Source organism: Metarhizium robertsii (genome assembly GCF_000187425.2).
Source record: "Metarhizium robertsii ARSEF 23 chromosome Unknown MAA_Scf_2, whole genome shotgun sequence".
In the NCBI taxonomy this organism is placed as follows: Eukaryota; Fungi; Ascomycota; class Sordariomycetes; order Hypocreales; family Clavicipitaceae; genus Metarhizium; species Metarhizium robertsii.
In genome coordinates this window covers 2,832,101-2,849,422 of record NW_011942160.1, presented here as the reverse complement: position 1 = coordinate 2,849,422, position 17,322 = coordinate 2,832,101, and the positions used below count along the sequence as shown (strand labels likewise).

The following is a 17,322-nucleotide window of genomic DNA, read 5'->3' as shown; positions in this document are numbered from 1 at the left end:
GTTGCTGTTTTTGTCCAGAATTTGCCACTCGCTTAACTGGCACGGTGTAGATGCTGGATCTGCGATCAAATAGACCCTTGCATGTCGATCCGAGCAATGAGCCCGTACCAACCATAGCCGAGTTTTGGCCAATAGAGTCTCGCAATTGGCAACAAGGCTGGATATCCAAAAACTTGTAAACCGGCTCCCAAAAAAAAAAAAAAATTCAAACAATTCTCCCATCTTCTCAATCTGCACCAGCGCCTCTCTCGAGTTGTGCCGTCCACTCCTTCTGAAACTCCCTTCCGACTCTCTCCAGCCTCGCGGCGGCTCTCCTGGCCTCTCTCGCTTCCTCAGACGAGCCCGCGACGACCACGCCTACCAACATAGGTGCGGCGTCGTCGGGGGACTGCTGCGTTTCGGTGTCTTCATCCGTGGTGCCCGACGTCATGGTATCTATGTCCTTGTGGGTGGTGCTCCGGCTAGACGGAACAGACGAGGAGGACTCGCGAGGGTCAAGATATGTCTGGAGTACCACGGCGCCAGAGTCTGGGTATTCGATCATGATGCGCTGCGGGCGGCCGAGGTGTGCGCGCTGAGCGGCCGTTTGGGAGGACAATGCGCTCGAGGTCAGGGCGGTTAGGGAGTCGAGGTGGGAGGGGGAGGATGACGAGGTTATCAGAGGCGTGAGGGTGATGTCGCTGAGGTGGATGGAGAGAGTGGGGTGCTGTGAGGGGAGATTGGCCATGACGTCGGTTTGGCATGAGTCGAGGGGAGAGAAGAGCGAGAAGAGGCGGGTTGGAGGAGAGGAGGAGGAAACGAGGGGGAATAGGTGTATTAGTATACGGGGACGGAGAGCCGCAGAGCAATTGTAAAGGACGAATATAAGCAAATGGGAAGAGAGAGAGAAGACCAAAGACGGCAGGAGGGGATACGATGGAGAGATGAAGTAGAGAAGGCTGAGCCGATCAAGTGGTCTGGCCCCGTTGGTTGGGTTTGCGCCATAGGACCATGGACAGAGGACCATGGACAGCAACGGTCAAGCCGGTGCAGAAGTGCACGTGTGGCCTTGTTCCTTGCTGGCAAGTGGAGGAGTGCGGCGGGTTAGCGTAGCGTCGAGAGTCGATTCTCGAGGTGCAGGCTGCCGGCTAAAGTGTTGGCAACTCGAGGACTCTGAAATGTTGCCAATGTTCGCCGGCTGTTGTAGATGTGGACGGGGGTTGCACGGTGCTGGGTGCTTGGCTGGGCGAGGGGGAGGCGCACCACCCGAGAGGGGGCAGCTGGGGTGGAATGCGGAATATTGAGGGGCGGCGGCTCGTGCATGCAGACGACCGGGAGATTTTGCTGCGGCAGCTGCGGGATGGGATGGCGCTACGGGAGCAGATGGAGTCGCGATAGTGGTGGACGGAGGGAGACGATTCATGTCGACATACATACGGAGTAGGTTTATATATATGGGGGGAAATGGAAAAGGAGAGGGGGCCCTGATGGTTTATTATACATGGTGGATGGGTTGGTGACGACACGACGACGTATTATTATTGTGTTGTAGTGGAGGAATCTATTTACGTGCATCCGCAGATGTACCATAGTATGTGCGGAGGATAAGGTAGCGCAAGGAAATATGCATGCATATCCCCTCAGGAAAGAGCGAGTGCACAAGCGCGAGTTGGCGACGGCGACAATTGTTAGTACTATTCCTCGTACCAGCCTTGTACTTACTACTAGTATAATAAATACGAGTTGCATGCATAATAGCCCTCTGCATAAAGTAAACATGAACAATGTTAGAACAGCATCGGATCTAGCTCCGTGCCCCCGTCTCCAAGTCTCCAAGCCTGGAACACGTGCAGCTCACCTTGAGTCTTTCTGCTCAACCCCGTCCTGCCAAGCAACCGGGATCCTGGGTAGATCAACAGGTTCAGCGTCCAAAAATACTCGCTCAAGGCCCTTGTTTTGCTTGGTTCTGGATTAGTATTTATTTTACTTGGGCGCTATCGAGCGCGCAGGTTTTTCATCCAATATTGTGACAGGCTATCGGCCCATTGCGGTGCCCCCCTCCCAATGCCAACCAGACACATTTGGCTCTTTAGCGATGGCCTCGTCTTGTCTTGCTTCCTGATCCTGGTCTTCTCCCCGAGGCCGTCCCGGGCCCATGCGGCTACGCCGTACAGGTACGAGAGACAACAGGATTTGTACTCGCGCGCCAGCTGTGCGGTTGGGGGCCACGTTGTGCATGAGTCGCAGTTTGCGGGGGCACGAGCTGATGGGGCCGGGCAATAGTTGCGGGCTAGACATACATCAGGGCTGACCGTCTGTGTGGTGCGTCTTGTGCGTGAACCTTTTGTTTCAGGCGTTGCGGATGGAACATTGGACTTTTTCTTTTTTTATTTTCGTTGGTGAGCGCTGGTCTGCCATGTGTCAGTGGTTCGTGCTCGTCTTGACTCGAGGTCAGAGAGAGGACATGGAATGAGGTTGGCACTAGGAAGTAGGAACCAGGCATGTGCTCGGTGAAATGCGGGGGAAGCGACAGGGGGAGCTAGCTATCCGTGTCGATCGATTGGGGGAAGCTGTTGTTTGGCCGAGTGAGGGCGAACATTGAATCCCTCTGAATGTGCGCAGGTCCAATTGATGTATTTAACCTACTTCTTTAATAATACTTAAAGATACTTAAAGATACTATATTATTAGGTATAATAAACTAATATATTTTTATATACTTAAGTATCTTTAAAATCTTAGTTACTTATTATTAGCTAGAACCCTGGCCCGTTACAAAAATTGGACCTGCGGACATTCAGAGGGATGGTACGTACTAGTAGTAGTAGTAATAGCTTTTTTTTTAACACTAGTACTTGATTTTTTTTGGTGGGCTTCGCTTCGCCCTCTGCGGTATTAATTGGACTTTTGCGGCGTTGGTGAGCATAAGTTTTTCTTGGCATGTTTCTGGGCAGAATTTGTGCCCTGTTGTTTCTGTGTCGAGGAGGTTTTGATGCAACGGCGCTGACTCGCCTGTACATATATGTGCCCTTGTTCATCAAGGTACATATATATGTACGTGCATCTGCTTTTGATGTTCACGTATTTTACTCGCTTGTTGCCGCCACGGCGAGCTGCCGAATACACCGGATGAAACAGGCGGCCACCAGGGATTGCGGTACGCATCTCAACGTGCCATTGCTGGTCACGTTGGCATGTATTCCCACTCGGATGATTGAGCTGCATTCACAAGGCTTGCTCTGCATATGGGGGACGGTCATGTACGACTGGAAAGCGTGCCCAACTTGCATAATATTAAGTGTGCTGCATCAGATTGTCGGAGCAATGCCTCACGAACAATGACTATGCCATTGATCACTTTGCGAATGTTCTTGCTATACGTACCACCATGTCATGCCCAAGTCTTCAACATTTTTTCGCTTACATGTCCAGTGTCATGTGTCATTAAAATCTCCGGCAGGGCAGGATTGGACACGATCAAACATCTCGACAAGAGAGATGACTCTGTAGGGCTGCTCTCTTTGCGGTGCTTTCGGCTGGATGGGTCAGCGGTCGATTGGTCCCTTTCCTTGGCTTTTGGAGTATGGAGGAAAATAATATTATCCGCATCACCAACTATGTGCGTTACTTTGTAAAGGTAGGTTTGTTATTGGATGGTTCCTCCTGGCATATATCCCAGCTGTTGAGCTAGTTGAGCCATGAGCACACATCCACAAGAACGATGTTGGGAAACTCCCAATAAACGGGCACCCTTTGACAGCCAATGGATAAAGAGACGTCTCATCCTATAACCACATGCAGGGGGGATTCAGACGAAGTAGCAACTCGGTCCGAATCAATCACCATGTCCCTTGGTAAGCCCATCACTGCGGATTGACCTACCCTGGAGCCCGCTGCATCTCCATGGGATTCGCCGTTTATCAACCCGCCAAGAGGACATGCTACAAGGCCGTTTATGGGCTTGAAACGGATTTAGTGACGCCGGTGTCGTTCATAAGTCAGTTAAGCCAAATATCGCTGATTTTGAAACCTGTCGCCCGATTTCAAACGACGATCAAACTTTATCTCGACGGTCTGCATAACACTGACCAGACGGAGGCATCCGTTGGCTGTGCCCAACCAGAGAACCTCTCCGTTTGAGCCAATGAGCAACGAAAAAAACCACAAAATAGAATACTGTGATATATATATACATATACATATGTGTGTGTATATATAGACACATACTCCGTACACCTTAGTAGGTGCCTAAATAAAGAAGACGCGCACGGCGCACACAATGTCCCCACGCTGTCACGGTTCACGATTCTGCCATACGTTGGCAGATGCAGCGCCAGAGTGGGGATCCGCGATTGCTGCTCAAAGTCGGGTTTGCTTGCCGGTGAGGAGACGCCCCTGGCAAACAATCACGATTGGCAACGTGAGTTTATGAAGCATGGCAAGAAGATTCACTGTGACTAGTCATCCAGCCAAGAAGCACGGTAGGTTGTACTGGAGGAGGGGAGGTGCTCCAAGCCAATGATGAGGATTCTGTCGTGAGCTGCAGTACGGGGTGTTGGATGCCCTTTGTCGCCCGACTTCGGAGTAACTGGGTTCTTTGCAGTATAAAGTGTCACAGCGTGGGAGAGGCATCTGAGTTGCAGTCGGCCATTCCGTTTGGCGGTCATGGGCAGCCAATTCATGATGGGGTTGTTCGGGTTGAACTGATTGGGGTGCGTGAGTCCCAAAAGGCCGGGAACCGTGAGAATGGGCAAGATATGTTGCCGAGGTCACTACGTGGTGTTTCCGGCCGTCATGGTCCTTTGCACGATGCGTTGGAGTGAGACAAGACATGCATGGGAAAGGAGAAGGTCTTTTTTCCTTTTCCCCATTTTTTCTTCTTCTTGTCGTTGTTGCTGTTGCCTTGTCGAAGAACCGTTCGAGTTGGCGGGTATTGTGTGCAATGTCTTGCTGCTGACGGACAGGGACAAGTTTATTTCTTGCCGTTGCTTCGAAGCTGGCTACTCCATATATCGAATGTACCGATTAGGTATGCATGTAAGGTCGAACATGGCTGGGCATCAATTGTAAGCGGCTCTTGGTTGGGAGCAGGCCGTGGCAAACGGCAACTCGTGGTTGGGAATCGAAGTGGGTGTCGGGAGAGAGATGTCTTGACAAAAGCCAGATGGATGGATGGTGAGAGATGAGCGAGGCATAGTCTGATGCAGGATAGACCATGGCATGGCACCACGGCGACGGCTGGGCTGGCGGCTGTCGATGCTCGATGCTGTTGCATGTCAAGTGCATGTGGTTGCTGGACTTCCGGCCAGTGCTTAGTAAATATTGGAAATGCCAGAGCCTTGGGGAGGCGTGGCCAACGTGTGCGTGGGGACTCTAGGAGCATTGGGAGCACTGGAGCACAGCAATGCAGCCTGTGGCCCCGGCCAGTCACGTCGTGAGCATCCACTGCGCAGCGCTCAAGTCACACCCTGCCTCCCAAGTTCTGGGCTGCGAGCGCCCTGAGCCAGGACCAGACTCCAGTGGCTCTACAGGCCCAGCCAGCACCTCTCGCGCGCTCTCTTTTTTTTTTTTTTTTTTAAATCCAAACCAGAGGCAGCCCGATTCATGCTGCCAAAATCTGGCCAGGCGCTCTGCTCCACCGTGCAGACGACTTGACTGGTTCTCCCTCCATCCACGCCCATGTCCACCAGTTGACGCCCGTGTTCCACGCTCAAGTGCCCGTGTCCACCACTTTAGCAGTCGACCTACTCCGTCAACAACACATCACCATCGTTGCCCGGCTTGTTCCTCTCGGATCCCCATTCCCGTCTTCTATTCCCTCCATCGCCATCTCGACTTGGGAGGCGAGTAATTCACGGGGCCACCTCTTAATTCATTTCTTTTTCTTTTTTTGCCCCAACCCCGCCGTGGACTTGACCTGTGTTCCGTCTTGTCTCCGCGCTCTAGCTTGAGACCACCGACCGCTGGGCATCCCTCCGTCAGCCTCTTCTTCGTCACAGTCTGTTCTGCGTCCCGTTTTTCGTTCGTCTCGCACCGCAGGGCCGGTTGCGCCATCCACCTTCTCCTCTACACCGGCAAAAAAGCTCGTAGCTATTGACGCTAGTCCCTATAGCCCGCCGCGCATGGTCTTCCTGCGTTGAGTGCGCCTTCGTCCTCGACGACCCCATCCGTCTGTCGTCTCTCGCAGTCTCTGCGAGGTCGACCAGTCCAAGCCGTTGACGCCAACAACCCACGCGACAGCATGCCTGCACCACGACGCAGAAAGATCGGCCACAGGCGCCGCGTCGAAGATGAGGGCGATGATGACGGCCGTCCTGATGCGCTGGATCTCGACGACGACTCCTTGACCGAAGGCTCCCTCACTGATGACGATGACGCTGGTCAAGATAGCGACACCAGCAACATCGATGAAGCTTCGCCAACCTGTCCCAAAGCCTCCGAGGCCACCAATGGCCCATCAGCAAAATCTGCCCGTGCCAACACAGCTGCTGTGGCAAATGGCAATGCGAAGCAAGCATCCGATACCGACATGATGCTTCATGGCCTATCCATCGCTGATCAGCCCGCACCTCCTCAGGAGATGCAGTTCGATGAGGTCGTCGTGTCGCCGCCCAAGTCCCCTTCTGCTCCTGTTGTTGTTAGCTCGGCCTCTGCTATGCGACAGCAGCCCGATACTCATGCTGAGCGGCGACGACAAGAGCATGAAGACTACAAACGCCGGAGAGACCAAGATCCCGCCTTTGTGCCAAATAGGGGGTCGTTCTTTATGCACGACCATCGACACGCTGGACCTGCCGCGAATGGGTTCAGGCCTTTTGGCAGAGGGAGAGGAAGGGGCGGCCGCTACGGTGTTGGCGGCCCCTTTGCCCCTTTCAAGTACGTCACTCACAATGGCTCCTTTGTGCCTTTCATTCCAGCTTCCCGAATGCATCCCTTCTCCGATATATCATGCGCTAACCTCCCCCAAGCAGCCACATGCAGCACCCCTCGGATCCAACGACGAATTCTCAATGGACTCACGACATGCATGATACTGTCGCCGATCCTGTTCCCCGTCGACCCCGACAGATGCCGGATGATGAAGGGCCACTCAACGGGAATGGTTTTGTTCCCACATGTGAGCCAAGTGCCACTCCCATCAACCGTATGCTGTCCACCGAGAAACACATTGGCAATGCTCAAGTTCGCGTAATGTTGCCAGGCATGGTGGAGCCGGCCGTCTTTCCCGGCATGCCCGTAAAGCAGTACACCAAGCTGCCTGATCACCGACCTCCTCTTCGACGAGACAAGCCTGTCCGAATCTCCTTGCCCGGTCATCCTCCGCGATACATCTTGCCTGCCCCTGACCGATCCTTCATCTTCATCCCCCGAGCCCAACGACCCAACCAGCAGCGTATGCGTGGCAAACCAAGGCCTACATGGAGCTCCATGGGTGGGTTTTCAAGGCGGACTAGTGTATTTGGAGGTAGCTACTACGGAAGTGCCTACTCGCCCAGCATCGCTCTTAGTCGCCGCTCGTCTGTCGCCCATGAGCGCGACTACATGTTTTCACCAACAGGATCTGTCATCTCGAGGCCCCCGATGCCCGCGGATAACGTCCGACCAGTCGTTCGACTTCCACCAAGCGCTGTACCTCAACCTCCTATGCCTGTGCAAGTACCAGCACCAGGGCCTGTCCATGTCGCTGCACCAGCTCTCGGGCAAGAACCCGTTCTCCTGCCTGTGCCTCAAGCGTCAGACCACCCAGCTGCTCTGCTTGAGTCGTCGATCAATGAGCTTCCACCACCGCAAACTCATCCGCTCCCTCAGAAACCGACGGTACAGGAGAACCGGCCAAACTCGATCCCTATGCATCAACCACGACCACAAAAGAACATTTCCGTGGCAGATATTGAGTCTCCTACAATGACACAGGGAGTTGGCTCTCAAGCCTTCCAGGGGGCTTTCCATCAGCAGGTTCCGGTGCAGGTAGCCAACGGCTATGGGCAGGAAGCACACGCACGACGACCGTCATATCCCTCCCAGCAGTCAACTGGAACACCGCTCTCTCATATTCCAGAGAGAGCTATCCATGCTGCGCCGTTCCAACCCAACACGTACGGCCAGCCACAATACTATGGCCAGCAAGTATACCAAACCCAGCAACAGCAGGGATATTTCTATGCTCCTGGGTACTCTGGGCCTAATATGGCGCCGACTGCGCCGGCACCTGGATTTGTCCCTGCTGCTCAGCCCGGAAACGTACCCGGAGGCTTCCCCCCTCCGGGCCAACCTGACCAAGGATCGGCTTCACATGGCCACGGACCAAATCCTTCAATCAGTTCGAACACAGTGGCTCAAGAAATGAATGGGATGGTTTACTATTACGATGCTAACCAAATCGCGTCGGTTAACCCTTACTCTACGTACTCGGCGCCTCAGGGGTACCAGCCCAGTGTCATGGGCATGGGAGGAATGGTGACGCCGAGCCCTGACGGATTTTATTACCCTCAGCATGCATCTGGAATGGTTTACTACCCACAGTAGGGCTGTGCTCCCTTCAACTACTACCATCTCGCCTTCCCTCAATCCCTAGCCCATTTTGCCGATCTAATACCTTCGTTGTAGTGTGCTGTGCTGCATCTTTTGTGAGGGGGAAGCAATTCTCTTTACTGTTTTGTCTTTATCTCTCTTTCCATTGTTTTCTCTATCCCCCCTTTCCCCCCAAATTTTTGTATCGGGGTTTGACATTCTGGGTATCATTTGTTTTGGGTTTGGTTTGCTGAAGCGTTGCGCCAAAAAAGAAATCATGGGTTTTTTTTTGACAAGAATTATTCCCCCCTTTCTTTCCTTTGAGACCGGGTTGTTACTGTGGAGGACATTCATCGCTTGCTGGTGGGCATTAGTCTCTCTTGTGTTGGGGTGAAGAAGTCCGGAGAGGGTGTTGCCGAGTGTTGGCAAGCCAGGTGGGCGATCATTTAGCAGCTCGGAGTGCAGAAGGGTTGCAAACAACAGCGGTTCTCTTGCAGGAAGCAGGGCATTGTTGCGGTTGTAGTTGTTGAGCTGGCTGGGGGCTGGATATCCTATAGTGTTTGTCGACTCAAAAAGCTCATACCGGGGTTGGTTTCCTTTGATTTTGGATGTGACCTTTTATTTTTTTTTCTCCTTTTCCTTTGACACGATTAGCTTATCACATCATTCTTAAGTCTGAAGCGGAGTTGAGATGCCTCCCCCTGTTGGTTGTAGCTGTTCATGGCAGCGGCGTTTTGGGTGTTGGGAGCATTATATAGGAAACCTGAAATGCAAAGGACTTGAGCTTCATGCCGCCAAAGTGACTTGTGAGCACTGGATTCGGCGCGATGCCTGGTGCGTGTAAACGAGAACGAGGGCCAATAAGCACATGGTTGAGATTTCTGGGTATAGAACAAAAGGCAAAAGGGCTACGGGCCGATGAGTAATGAATGTATGGTCAACTATAATCTTGTGCGGGTTGACGACCTGGCCCCCCCCTCGGAACTATCGGGAGCAGATGAACTGTCATTTGTGCGGCTCATGACTTGGGGATGATTTATTGGCCGGCCGCTCGATGATGTCAACCACCGGCCTAAAGTTCCCGGTACTTACTGGTCGGGTTCGACGCGAGAACGGGCGGGCTGGGCCAAGCTTATCTACAAGAGAAGGTTTGTGGATGGGCTCGACTTGCATCGGTGGGGTCGGTTGGACAAAAGCCTGTCCGCCGCCGGGGAACGCAGAAGACGGCGATAGTACGGAGTAGTATGTACTACCTTTTTTTAGGGGACAGGAAACAGGGCGGCCGACATTTGGAGTCTGGCTTGAGCTGCAATTGACTGCGTGTTTTTTGTTCTTGGTTCTGGAGACCTTTGCGTGACGGAGCTGAGCGTGGTGCACGTGTGCCGTTGAGAGTATGTTGCCCGGGCCTGGCACTTTGGAGTAGCATGTGGCTGTGTTTTGCTATGCCGTGTGAGCTTGGTGACGGCTATGCATACATACATACAATAGTTACATGCTCTGGAAAAGGGGGCGATGAACATCCACGGATCCACGGTTGCGCGTGGAATAGTACTACTTTGGGCTGTTGGTTGGTTTTGGGGGAGCTGGGGGAGAAGTTCTGGGGGGAGTTGTATTGACCTTGTGAAGACAGAATTTTTGCCTATATTAGGTATGTAGCTTTGTTATGTATTATTGGATCATCTTTTTGGGCGAGGCCATAGAGCTGTGGTGTGTGTGGCTAAGGACGGTCTTTTTTGTGCCGTGCCCATGCGATGGATATACGTATGGATGGCCCGGAGAGAAGGATATTTCTGGCGTTGGGTGTTGCCATTTTGGGGGAAAGGAGGGGGGGAAAGACGAGGTTTTGTGTATCGCGGTCGTGTTACCAGCGAGTTGATGTTTCAGTTACGCCATTGTGTTCGATTTAAGCAGGTGGTTCGGAGCAGAAGGGGCCACTTTTATGTCATTTTATGTCATTTTGTGTCAATGTTGCTGGATGCCTCGTGCGGAAAAGGCTACTTGGTTCGGCGGCTGCATGTAGCCGTCGTTGGAAAGGGGGGGTAGGGCCTTAGACTACTGTCACTATGCGTTCTCGATGCAAGTACAAATCGCATCCAATTTGAGGGGGAATGAACGGATTTATGTATGGGGTAATGTCCATCTACCCTAGCAAGGCGCATCAAAGCCGTCTGGGCCCGGAACTAAAGATAGTGTCTGGAGAGCTCCAAGCTTGAAGCTCGTGTGGGGTCACCGATGCGAGAGCAAAAAGCCAGGGTGCATACATGGGATATGGTGGTGCGGCCGCCTGTATCCCTGGCTTGCCAATATGAATTACTACATAGTGTATCTCTTTATTTATTTATTTATTATTTTCATACTGCTGGAAAAGAACCAGAATACTGCATGTTGGTGTCCAAGATGTAGAATGAGAGGGGCGAAGAAGTGGTAATATTGCTGGTCCTTAGTGAGCAAAAGTTATGCGCTGCCAGGAATCGGCTTTTGCACAACCCTTGGGTATTTGATCTGATCTCGAAAGTGGACTTGTATTCCTACTAGCTAAGCTAGCTCGTTACGCGCAAGATTCGAGATTCGTGCTTGAGGCTAAATTCTTGGGAGCCTCGCGTCGCTGCAGCCTATCTGCCGCCGCCACCAGCTGCCGCTCTCCGCGACACCCGTGGTGCGTGTAGGATGCGCAGCAGACCTGGGTCATGGGCAAGATTTATTTGCTAGTGCGGGATATTTCAGCTGGCGTGTCTTGGAATCATCAACACAACGGCTGGTGTCATGGCGTCCCGTTGCATGATGCTGTCTTGGGCAAAGTACCCAGGCGTGTATGCCTCGGACGGACAGGAATCGGGCTGTACTTATGTATTTTGATGCAGAGTACGGAGTACAGGATATCGCCGAGTAAAGCCATGTCAGTATGAATGCATGTCATGCGGAATTTTTTTTTTTTTTTTTTAAAAAAAATACATGCATGGTAGGCAGGCCTCGCTGACTAGGCCTAGGGTACGCCGTACGAAAAATGCTATTGATGACTTTTGACGATGATATGAAGAATCATGGATTCACGGATTCATGACCCCTGCACGGTCAAGTGGTGCTACTCGTTCGGGTAGCTCAGCCGGAAAAAGGTGGACGCGAAAGCAGCGAGTCTGTGGACAGTCTCCACTTTTGCATCTGCCACCAAAAGAGCGGGGAAGGGAGCGAGGACGGATGGGTCAAGGTTTGGAAATCGTGGGTGGATTTGTGTTTGCGCTGTGCTCACCGCATGGGGCGGGATTGGTCTTGTTTGGCACGTCTCCTGGTAAAAGACGACGTGATTTGGACAGGTCGCCGGCAACCAGGTGTTCTGTGCTCCGTCCTTAAGTACTACCTAGGTACCTGGGCAGCCAGTCCGCGGGCTACCTTGGGGCATCGTATCCCAGAGAGGACGCGCAAGGAGCGAATGGGCTGTGCCAACGCCAGAAAGTTGCAGAGTGGGCAGATGCTGGTCCGATTCCGCATTTCGTGTCAGGGCTTGATGCATTTGCAAGGCAGCCAGGCGTCGAGGCAAGCTGCGGTTGTGCAAGCGTTGTATCTCGACTCTGGCACTGGATCAGTCACATCGCGTTGGATCGACAAGCTCGAGACCTTGCCTTGCGGTTGGCTGCGTGGCTGCTTGGCTACACTTGACTTGATATATCCCCACTCGAGCCATCCAGAGTCCAGACGTACGCTGTCCCTTTGTTGTGCCAGACCTTGTCTTGTCAACTTGTCTGGTCTGCCTTGGGGGCCCAAATTCATTGGTCTTGCTGCGACATTGGAACCAACCTGACAGGCGACAAACGACGAGACGACCCAAGCTGTCTTGGTACTCCGTACTCGGTACAGAGTCAATAACTACCTAGGTACTCTGGTACTAAAGACGGGTCAAAAAGCAAACAGGACCGCCTCGCAGACGTATAATTCGCAAGCTCATACTCAGTACGGAGGGTTGTAGTAGTAATGGTGGTCACTGGCGCCCGTCGTGACCAAGCCACCCCTTTCGCTGTTGGCTCGGCCTTGCTCGCTCTTATGATTAAGCTCGCTCGCTGTTGCTACTTGGGCTTGATGCATCAGACTAACTCCATCATACACGACATGCTGGGGTCTGGGTGGCTCCAAGTCTCATGTTTCTCACCTGACGCGGAATTGGAATTGACACGGAAGGACCAGACTCGTCCCGGCAGCCCGGATGTCTTGGTGTTCTCGCCGAGGACGAGCTCGAAATTCACGGGCCAACACGACAGACGTTGTCCATCAAGGGTAATCAGACTGTTGGAAAATTGAAAATACATACCCGAACGTGGGGCAGGGAGTAAAATGATGGAAGCCTCATGCTAGTACTTGAATCTTGAGCACCCCGGAGCGCCCTTCGTCACCCTTGACCTCCGACAAAGCATCGAACCAGGAGTTGATGGACTTGATTGCCGTGACCCCAGACGCCCCTTCTGCTCCACTGCTGCACTCGAGGGCCACAGGGCGTCTTTAGTTCCACAGCTCCCCAAATCCGTGCGCGTCCACATCAATTCATTAGTACCAGCTCTCCCCTCCGCATTCCTCTCCAGCCCTGGAACAGTGAACCACTGGGCCACTGGACCAGACCAGCACTTTAATAAACACTCCAAGGCCCCTCAAGCTTACTGAGATGCTGCATTGACATCTTGCATCCTGATTCTCAGAGCTCAGTGCATGCCCACAAAACAGCCGTGTGACGCTGCGAGCATTCGAGTATTTAAACAGCACGATTTCATTCTCCTCCCCGCCACCGACAGCCTCGGCGTTTACAATTCGCCTCTTTCGACAGCTCTCCTCGTCCTTCGCCGCCGCCGGGCACTGTAGCCGCGTAATTGTCATAGCTGCCTCTTGGCCCCGAGCCTAGGCACTGGAGGTACTAAAGTACTTAAGTGAGTGCCCTGCCCGCCCACGCACACACGCAGGTACTCCACTCTCGCAGCCCGCTTGGAGAGCTCAGGTGCCTGCCACTTTGAACCACTTGCACCTCGCAGTCACCACTTCCCGCCAGCACTTTAGCACTCTCCGCCAGCCCCCCCCTAACATTGAATCCAGAACCCCAGTGTGGTGCTACCAATATTAAGCGGAGTTGATTGGCCTCGACCCCATCGATTCGTCACCGCCCTGTCGTAAGTCCATGCTGTCCCCGACCGCCGGTCTCGATACCGCTTCATCCTTGACTTCAACAACACCAACGCAGCATCTTGCTGACCTTGCCATTTGCACAGACACTGCATTCATCGTCAACATGTCGTCGGTTTCTCATGCTGGCCCCGATGCCATGGTCACCATCAAGGTGACCTTCGAGGGTGTCACTCGCAGGGCAAAGATGCCTCTGCGTGAGATGGTCCCTCGTGTTCTCGAGGAACACGTAAGTTTGCTGTCAACCGCGAATCCCGAGTCAAAGACAGAATCTGCCTTCCTTTTCAACGCTTGCTCACCACGTCCTTTGTCAGATTCGAATATTTCTGCAAATCCCCACCGATACCAAGATCATGATCGAGCGTTACTCCGACTCTGCCGCTGCCTTTGTCATGCTAGATGCCTCCAACATGCCTGTCTACAAGCAGCTGTATAGAGCCGCCAAGGCAAAGTCGAAGCTCAAGCTTCGTGTGTCCGTCTTGCCCCAGAGCGATGCATCGTCTCCCAAACCCGTCACTATCGAAGACGCCTCTGAGTCTGCCCAGACCACTCCTATCGAGAAGCCTGAGCTTGCTAGTGCCAACCCAACGCCTCTCGATGCAGCCAGCTCTGCCCGCACCACTCTCACAAAACAGTACGACGCAAATCTGTTGCAAGAAGCCGCCAAGATTATTCAGGATCATCAGGCCGAGTTCCATAATCACATCAGACAGGTCATGAAGTCGACCGATGAACTCGCCAGCCTCACTTCCCAGATGGCCAGCTGCCAGCCATTCACTTCCACATCAAATGCTCCTGAGCCATCCGAGTCACTTTCGCCCGTCTGCCCCGCCACCGGCGCCATGTTCGCCGTTTGCTGCAACAGTTGTGAACAGAGCATCCCGGATGCTCACTATCACTGCTCTACCTGTGACGATGGCGATTTCGACCTGTGCCAGTCTTGCGTCGACCAGGGCATTACCTGCTACAGTGATGACCACTGGCTGATTAAGCGTATCATGAATAATGGCCAGATTGTTAACAGCACAACTGAGACCATTGCTCCCAAACTCAAGCTCGTGGCCAACGCGGCCCCCAAGGACGACGCAGCCAAGGTAGATGACTCGGAGAAGGAAATCGTTCTCCCTGAGCTATTTGAGAAACAGACCCTTCCCCCGGCCGAGTATTTCTGCACCAGACTCGCGAAACCCGTCACCCAGCGTGCAATCGCTCGATTTGCTGCTGTGGGAAATATGCGCACATGCAACCAGTGCGTTCGAGGTGAGTTCCCGTCTACTTTGTCCTGTTCTTGAGATTGTTCTTGTTGCAATCCGACTTTGGGAGAAATTATCCTACTGACTGACAGCATCACACAGAACTGCCTGAGCGCGAGTTTCTTCACTGCACTGATTGTGAGGATTATGACCTCTGCCAGCCATGCTTCGCCAAGGATGCCCACGGCCACCACCCCAAGCACGCCTTCACAGCTGCAGTGCCAGGCACTGAGATGCCTACTCACATACGAGTCAAGATGAATTCTGGCCGAAACCAGGTCCACCACGCCATCTGTGATGGATGCGATGCTGTAAGTGACACGCACGAAGCACTGGGTTTTGCAAGAGTTTGATTCTAATGACTGGAAACCACACAGTACATCACTGGGGTCCGTCACAAGTGCCTCGACTGCCCCGACTGGGATTACTGCGCCGAGTGTGCCGAGAACGCTCACTTCGTGCACCCGAACCACCGATTCGCAGCTATTTATGAGCCCCTTGCGGATCTTCACACCTCTTTTCTCTCCCAGCCTGTGCACATGGGCATCTGCTGCGATGGACCCTTGTGCAGTGCCTCTAATGCCATAACCTCCTACATCCGAGGCATCCGCTACAAGTGTGCTGTGTGTCACGATCTCGATTTCTGTGCCAACTGCGAGGCCAGCCCTGCCAATGACCATAACAAGACACACCCACTGATCAAATTCAAGACACCGGTTCGTCATGTCAGTGTCACCACGACTGGTGAGCACCAGGACGGCAAGCGTATGCCTGCCATGGGCGACCGATCCAGCACCATCTCCAAGGCTACTGAGACCGTTGGTTCTTCAGCCACCAACGCTGTCAATGCCGTGCAAACCGTCGTCGATGTGAAGCCTACTGAGGCAGATATCCCACCACTGGTCCCCTGCGAGAAGCCACTTGCCAAGTCTGAGCTTGATTCTGTCGTAGCTCTACCGGCTCCGACGACCGAAGTCAAGGATGAGGAGCTTCGTGCTGTGTTCCTTCGTGATACTGTTGCAGATGGTACCATCTTCCCCCCGAACCACGTGTTTGAGCAAACTTGGGTCCTTCGAAATGAAGGCGCTACTTCCTGGCCCGCTGGGTGCTGTGTCAAGTATGTTGGCGGTGACTACATGGGTCACGTTGACTCTTCTCACCCGGCTGGTATTTCTGAACTTGTCTCTGCCTCTGAGTCTACTATCTGCTATGCTCCTCTTGCTCCCGGACAAGAATACTCATTCACCGCTCTGCTCCGTACACCGATCCACTCGGGTAAGATGATCTCATACTGGCGTCTTACAACTCCTGATGGCATGCGATTCGGACACCGTCTGTGGTGTGAGGTCAATGTTCGAGCGGTTGCCGCTCCTGAAGCCAAGCCACAGGCTCAGTCCTCTACGGCTTCAGTCAAGAACGAGCCCGTCGGCGAGCCCAGCCAATCCAGCAGCGTAATGATCTTCCCCAAGCTCGAGAAGGAATCACCAAGTGCCAGCGTGCACGAGGATGCCGAGACCGAGAGTCCTGTTGCTTCCGCCGAGGATGGCTTTGAAGGGTGTGACGAGGACGATGAGTGGGATGCTTCTGAGGATGGCTTCCTGACAGATGAAGAGTACGACATTCTGGATGCTTCAGACGAAGAGTTTCTGGAAGAGCAGGAGAAGAAGCTTTTAAAGAAGTAGATATGCGCTGTATCACTGCGTGAAGACCAGCAGCAGTGCTCGCCGATGGGTATGTTTGCTGTTGTTTCTGTGTTGTTATATTACCGGCTGAACTGTAACTTTTCTTTGCGTTACTTTTATCTGCCCCATCTGAGGGTGCTTGGGGCTAAGATCATCTCCTCAAGTCTGTGGTTCTGCTGGCAAGGACTTTTTTTATCAATCCAAGCCGAGCGGGACACATGGGACATAAGACGGGGAGAAAATATCACTCGTTTACTTATCTAGGTCACCAGATAGGATTTTAAATCGACCTCTTGGAATTGCGCAGATGTGAAAGAACTGTGCTTGTTTTGAAATTGTAGTTTTGTCTCGTTGTCTACCAGACTAGACAGGAATTACGGTGATAAGCATCCCTTTGGGTGTTCGAAGGTGCCGATTGCGTACCGGGCCCGCTTTGTCTGAGATACCTAGCAGATACCTGGTTTAGTGCGTATAAATATGTATTTTTTTTATATTAGTGTGTATAAATATGTATTTTTTTTATATATTTATTTATTTAATTATACTAGCTTGCTATTTAAAGCTTTAGTACCTCTATTATAAAATATTACAAGAAAAATATAATTAAAAACCTATAATTATCTTATTTTTATACTAGCCTCTTATTAGGTTTAGTATATTTTTATTTATATTATTAAAAGGTTAGTATTACTAACCTAATACCTGGTTACCCTAAAGAGGTTTTTTTGCTTTTTTTAGGC

At 52.5% G+C, this 17,322-nt stretch overlaps 3 protein-coding genes across 3 annotated transcripts; 2 read left to right on the top strand and 1 right to left on the bottom strand.

Annotated features, from left to right (window-relative positions):
- Positions 1–226: 226 nt before the first annotated feature.
- MAA_05590 (uncharacterized protein) lies at positions 227–727 on the bottom strand (the record flags this gene model as incomplete). Its single annotated transcript, XM_007823588.1, has 1 exon — positions 227–727. The coding sequence occupies one exon, from the start codon at positions 725–727 to the stop codon at positions 227–229; it is 501 nt and encodes a 166-aa protein (XP_007821779.1).
- Positions 728–6,220: 5,493 nt separating this feature from the next.
- Positions 6,221–8,505, top strand: MAA_05591 (CASC3/Barentsz domain-containing protein; the record flags this gene model as incomplete). The annotated part of the gene is made up of 2 exons (XM_007823589.1): positions 6,221–6,855; positions 6,948–8,505. 2 exons carry the CDS (start codon positions 6,221–6,223, stop codon positions 8,503–8,505), a joined length of 2,193 nt encoding a protein of 730 aa, XP_007821780.1.
- Positions 8,506–13,753: 5,248 nt separating this feature from the next.
- Positions 13,754–16,582, top strand: MAA_05592 (ZZ type zinc finger domain protein; the record flags this gene model as incomplete). The annotated part of the gene is made up of 4 exons (XM_007823590.2): positions 13,754–13,876; positions 13,962–14,907; positions 15,003–15,211; positions 15,278–16,582. 4 exons carry the CDS (start codon positions 13,754–13,756, stop codon positions 16,580–16,582), a joined length of 2,583 nt encoding a protein of 860 aa, XP_007821781.2.
- Positions 16,583–17,322: the final 740 nt, after the last annotated feature.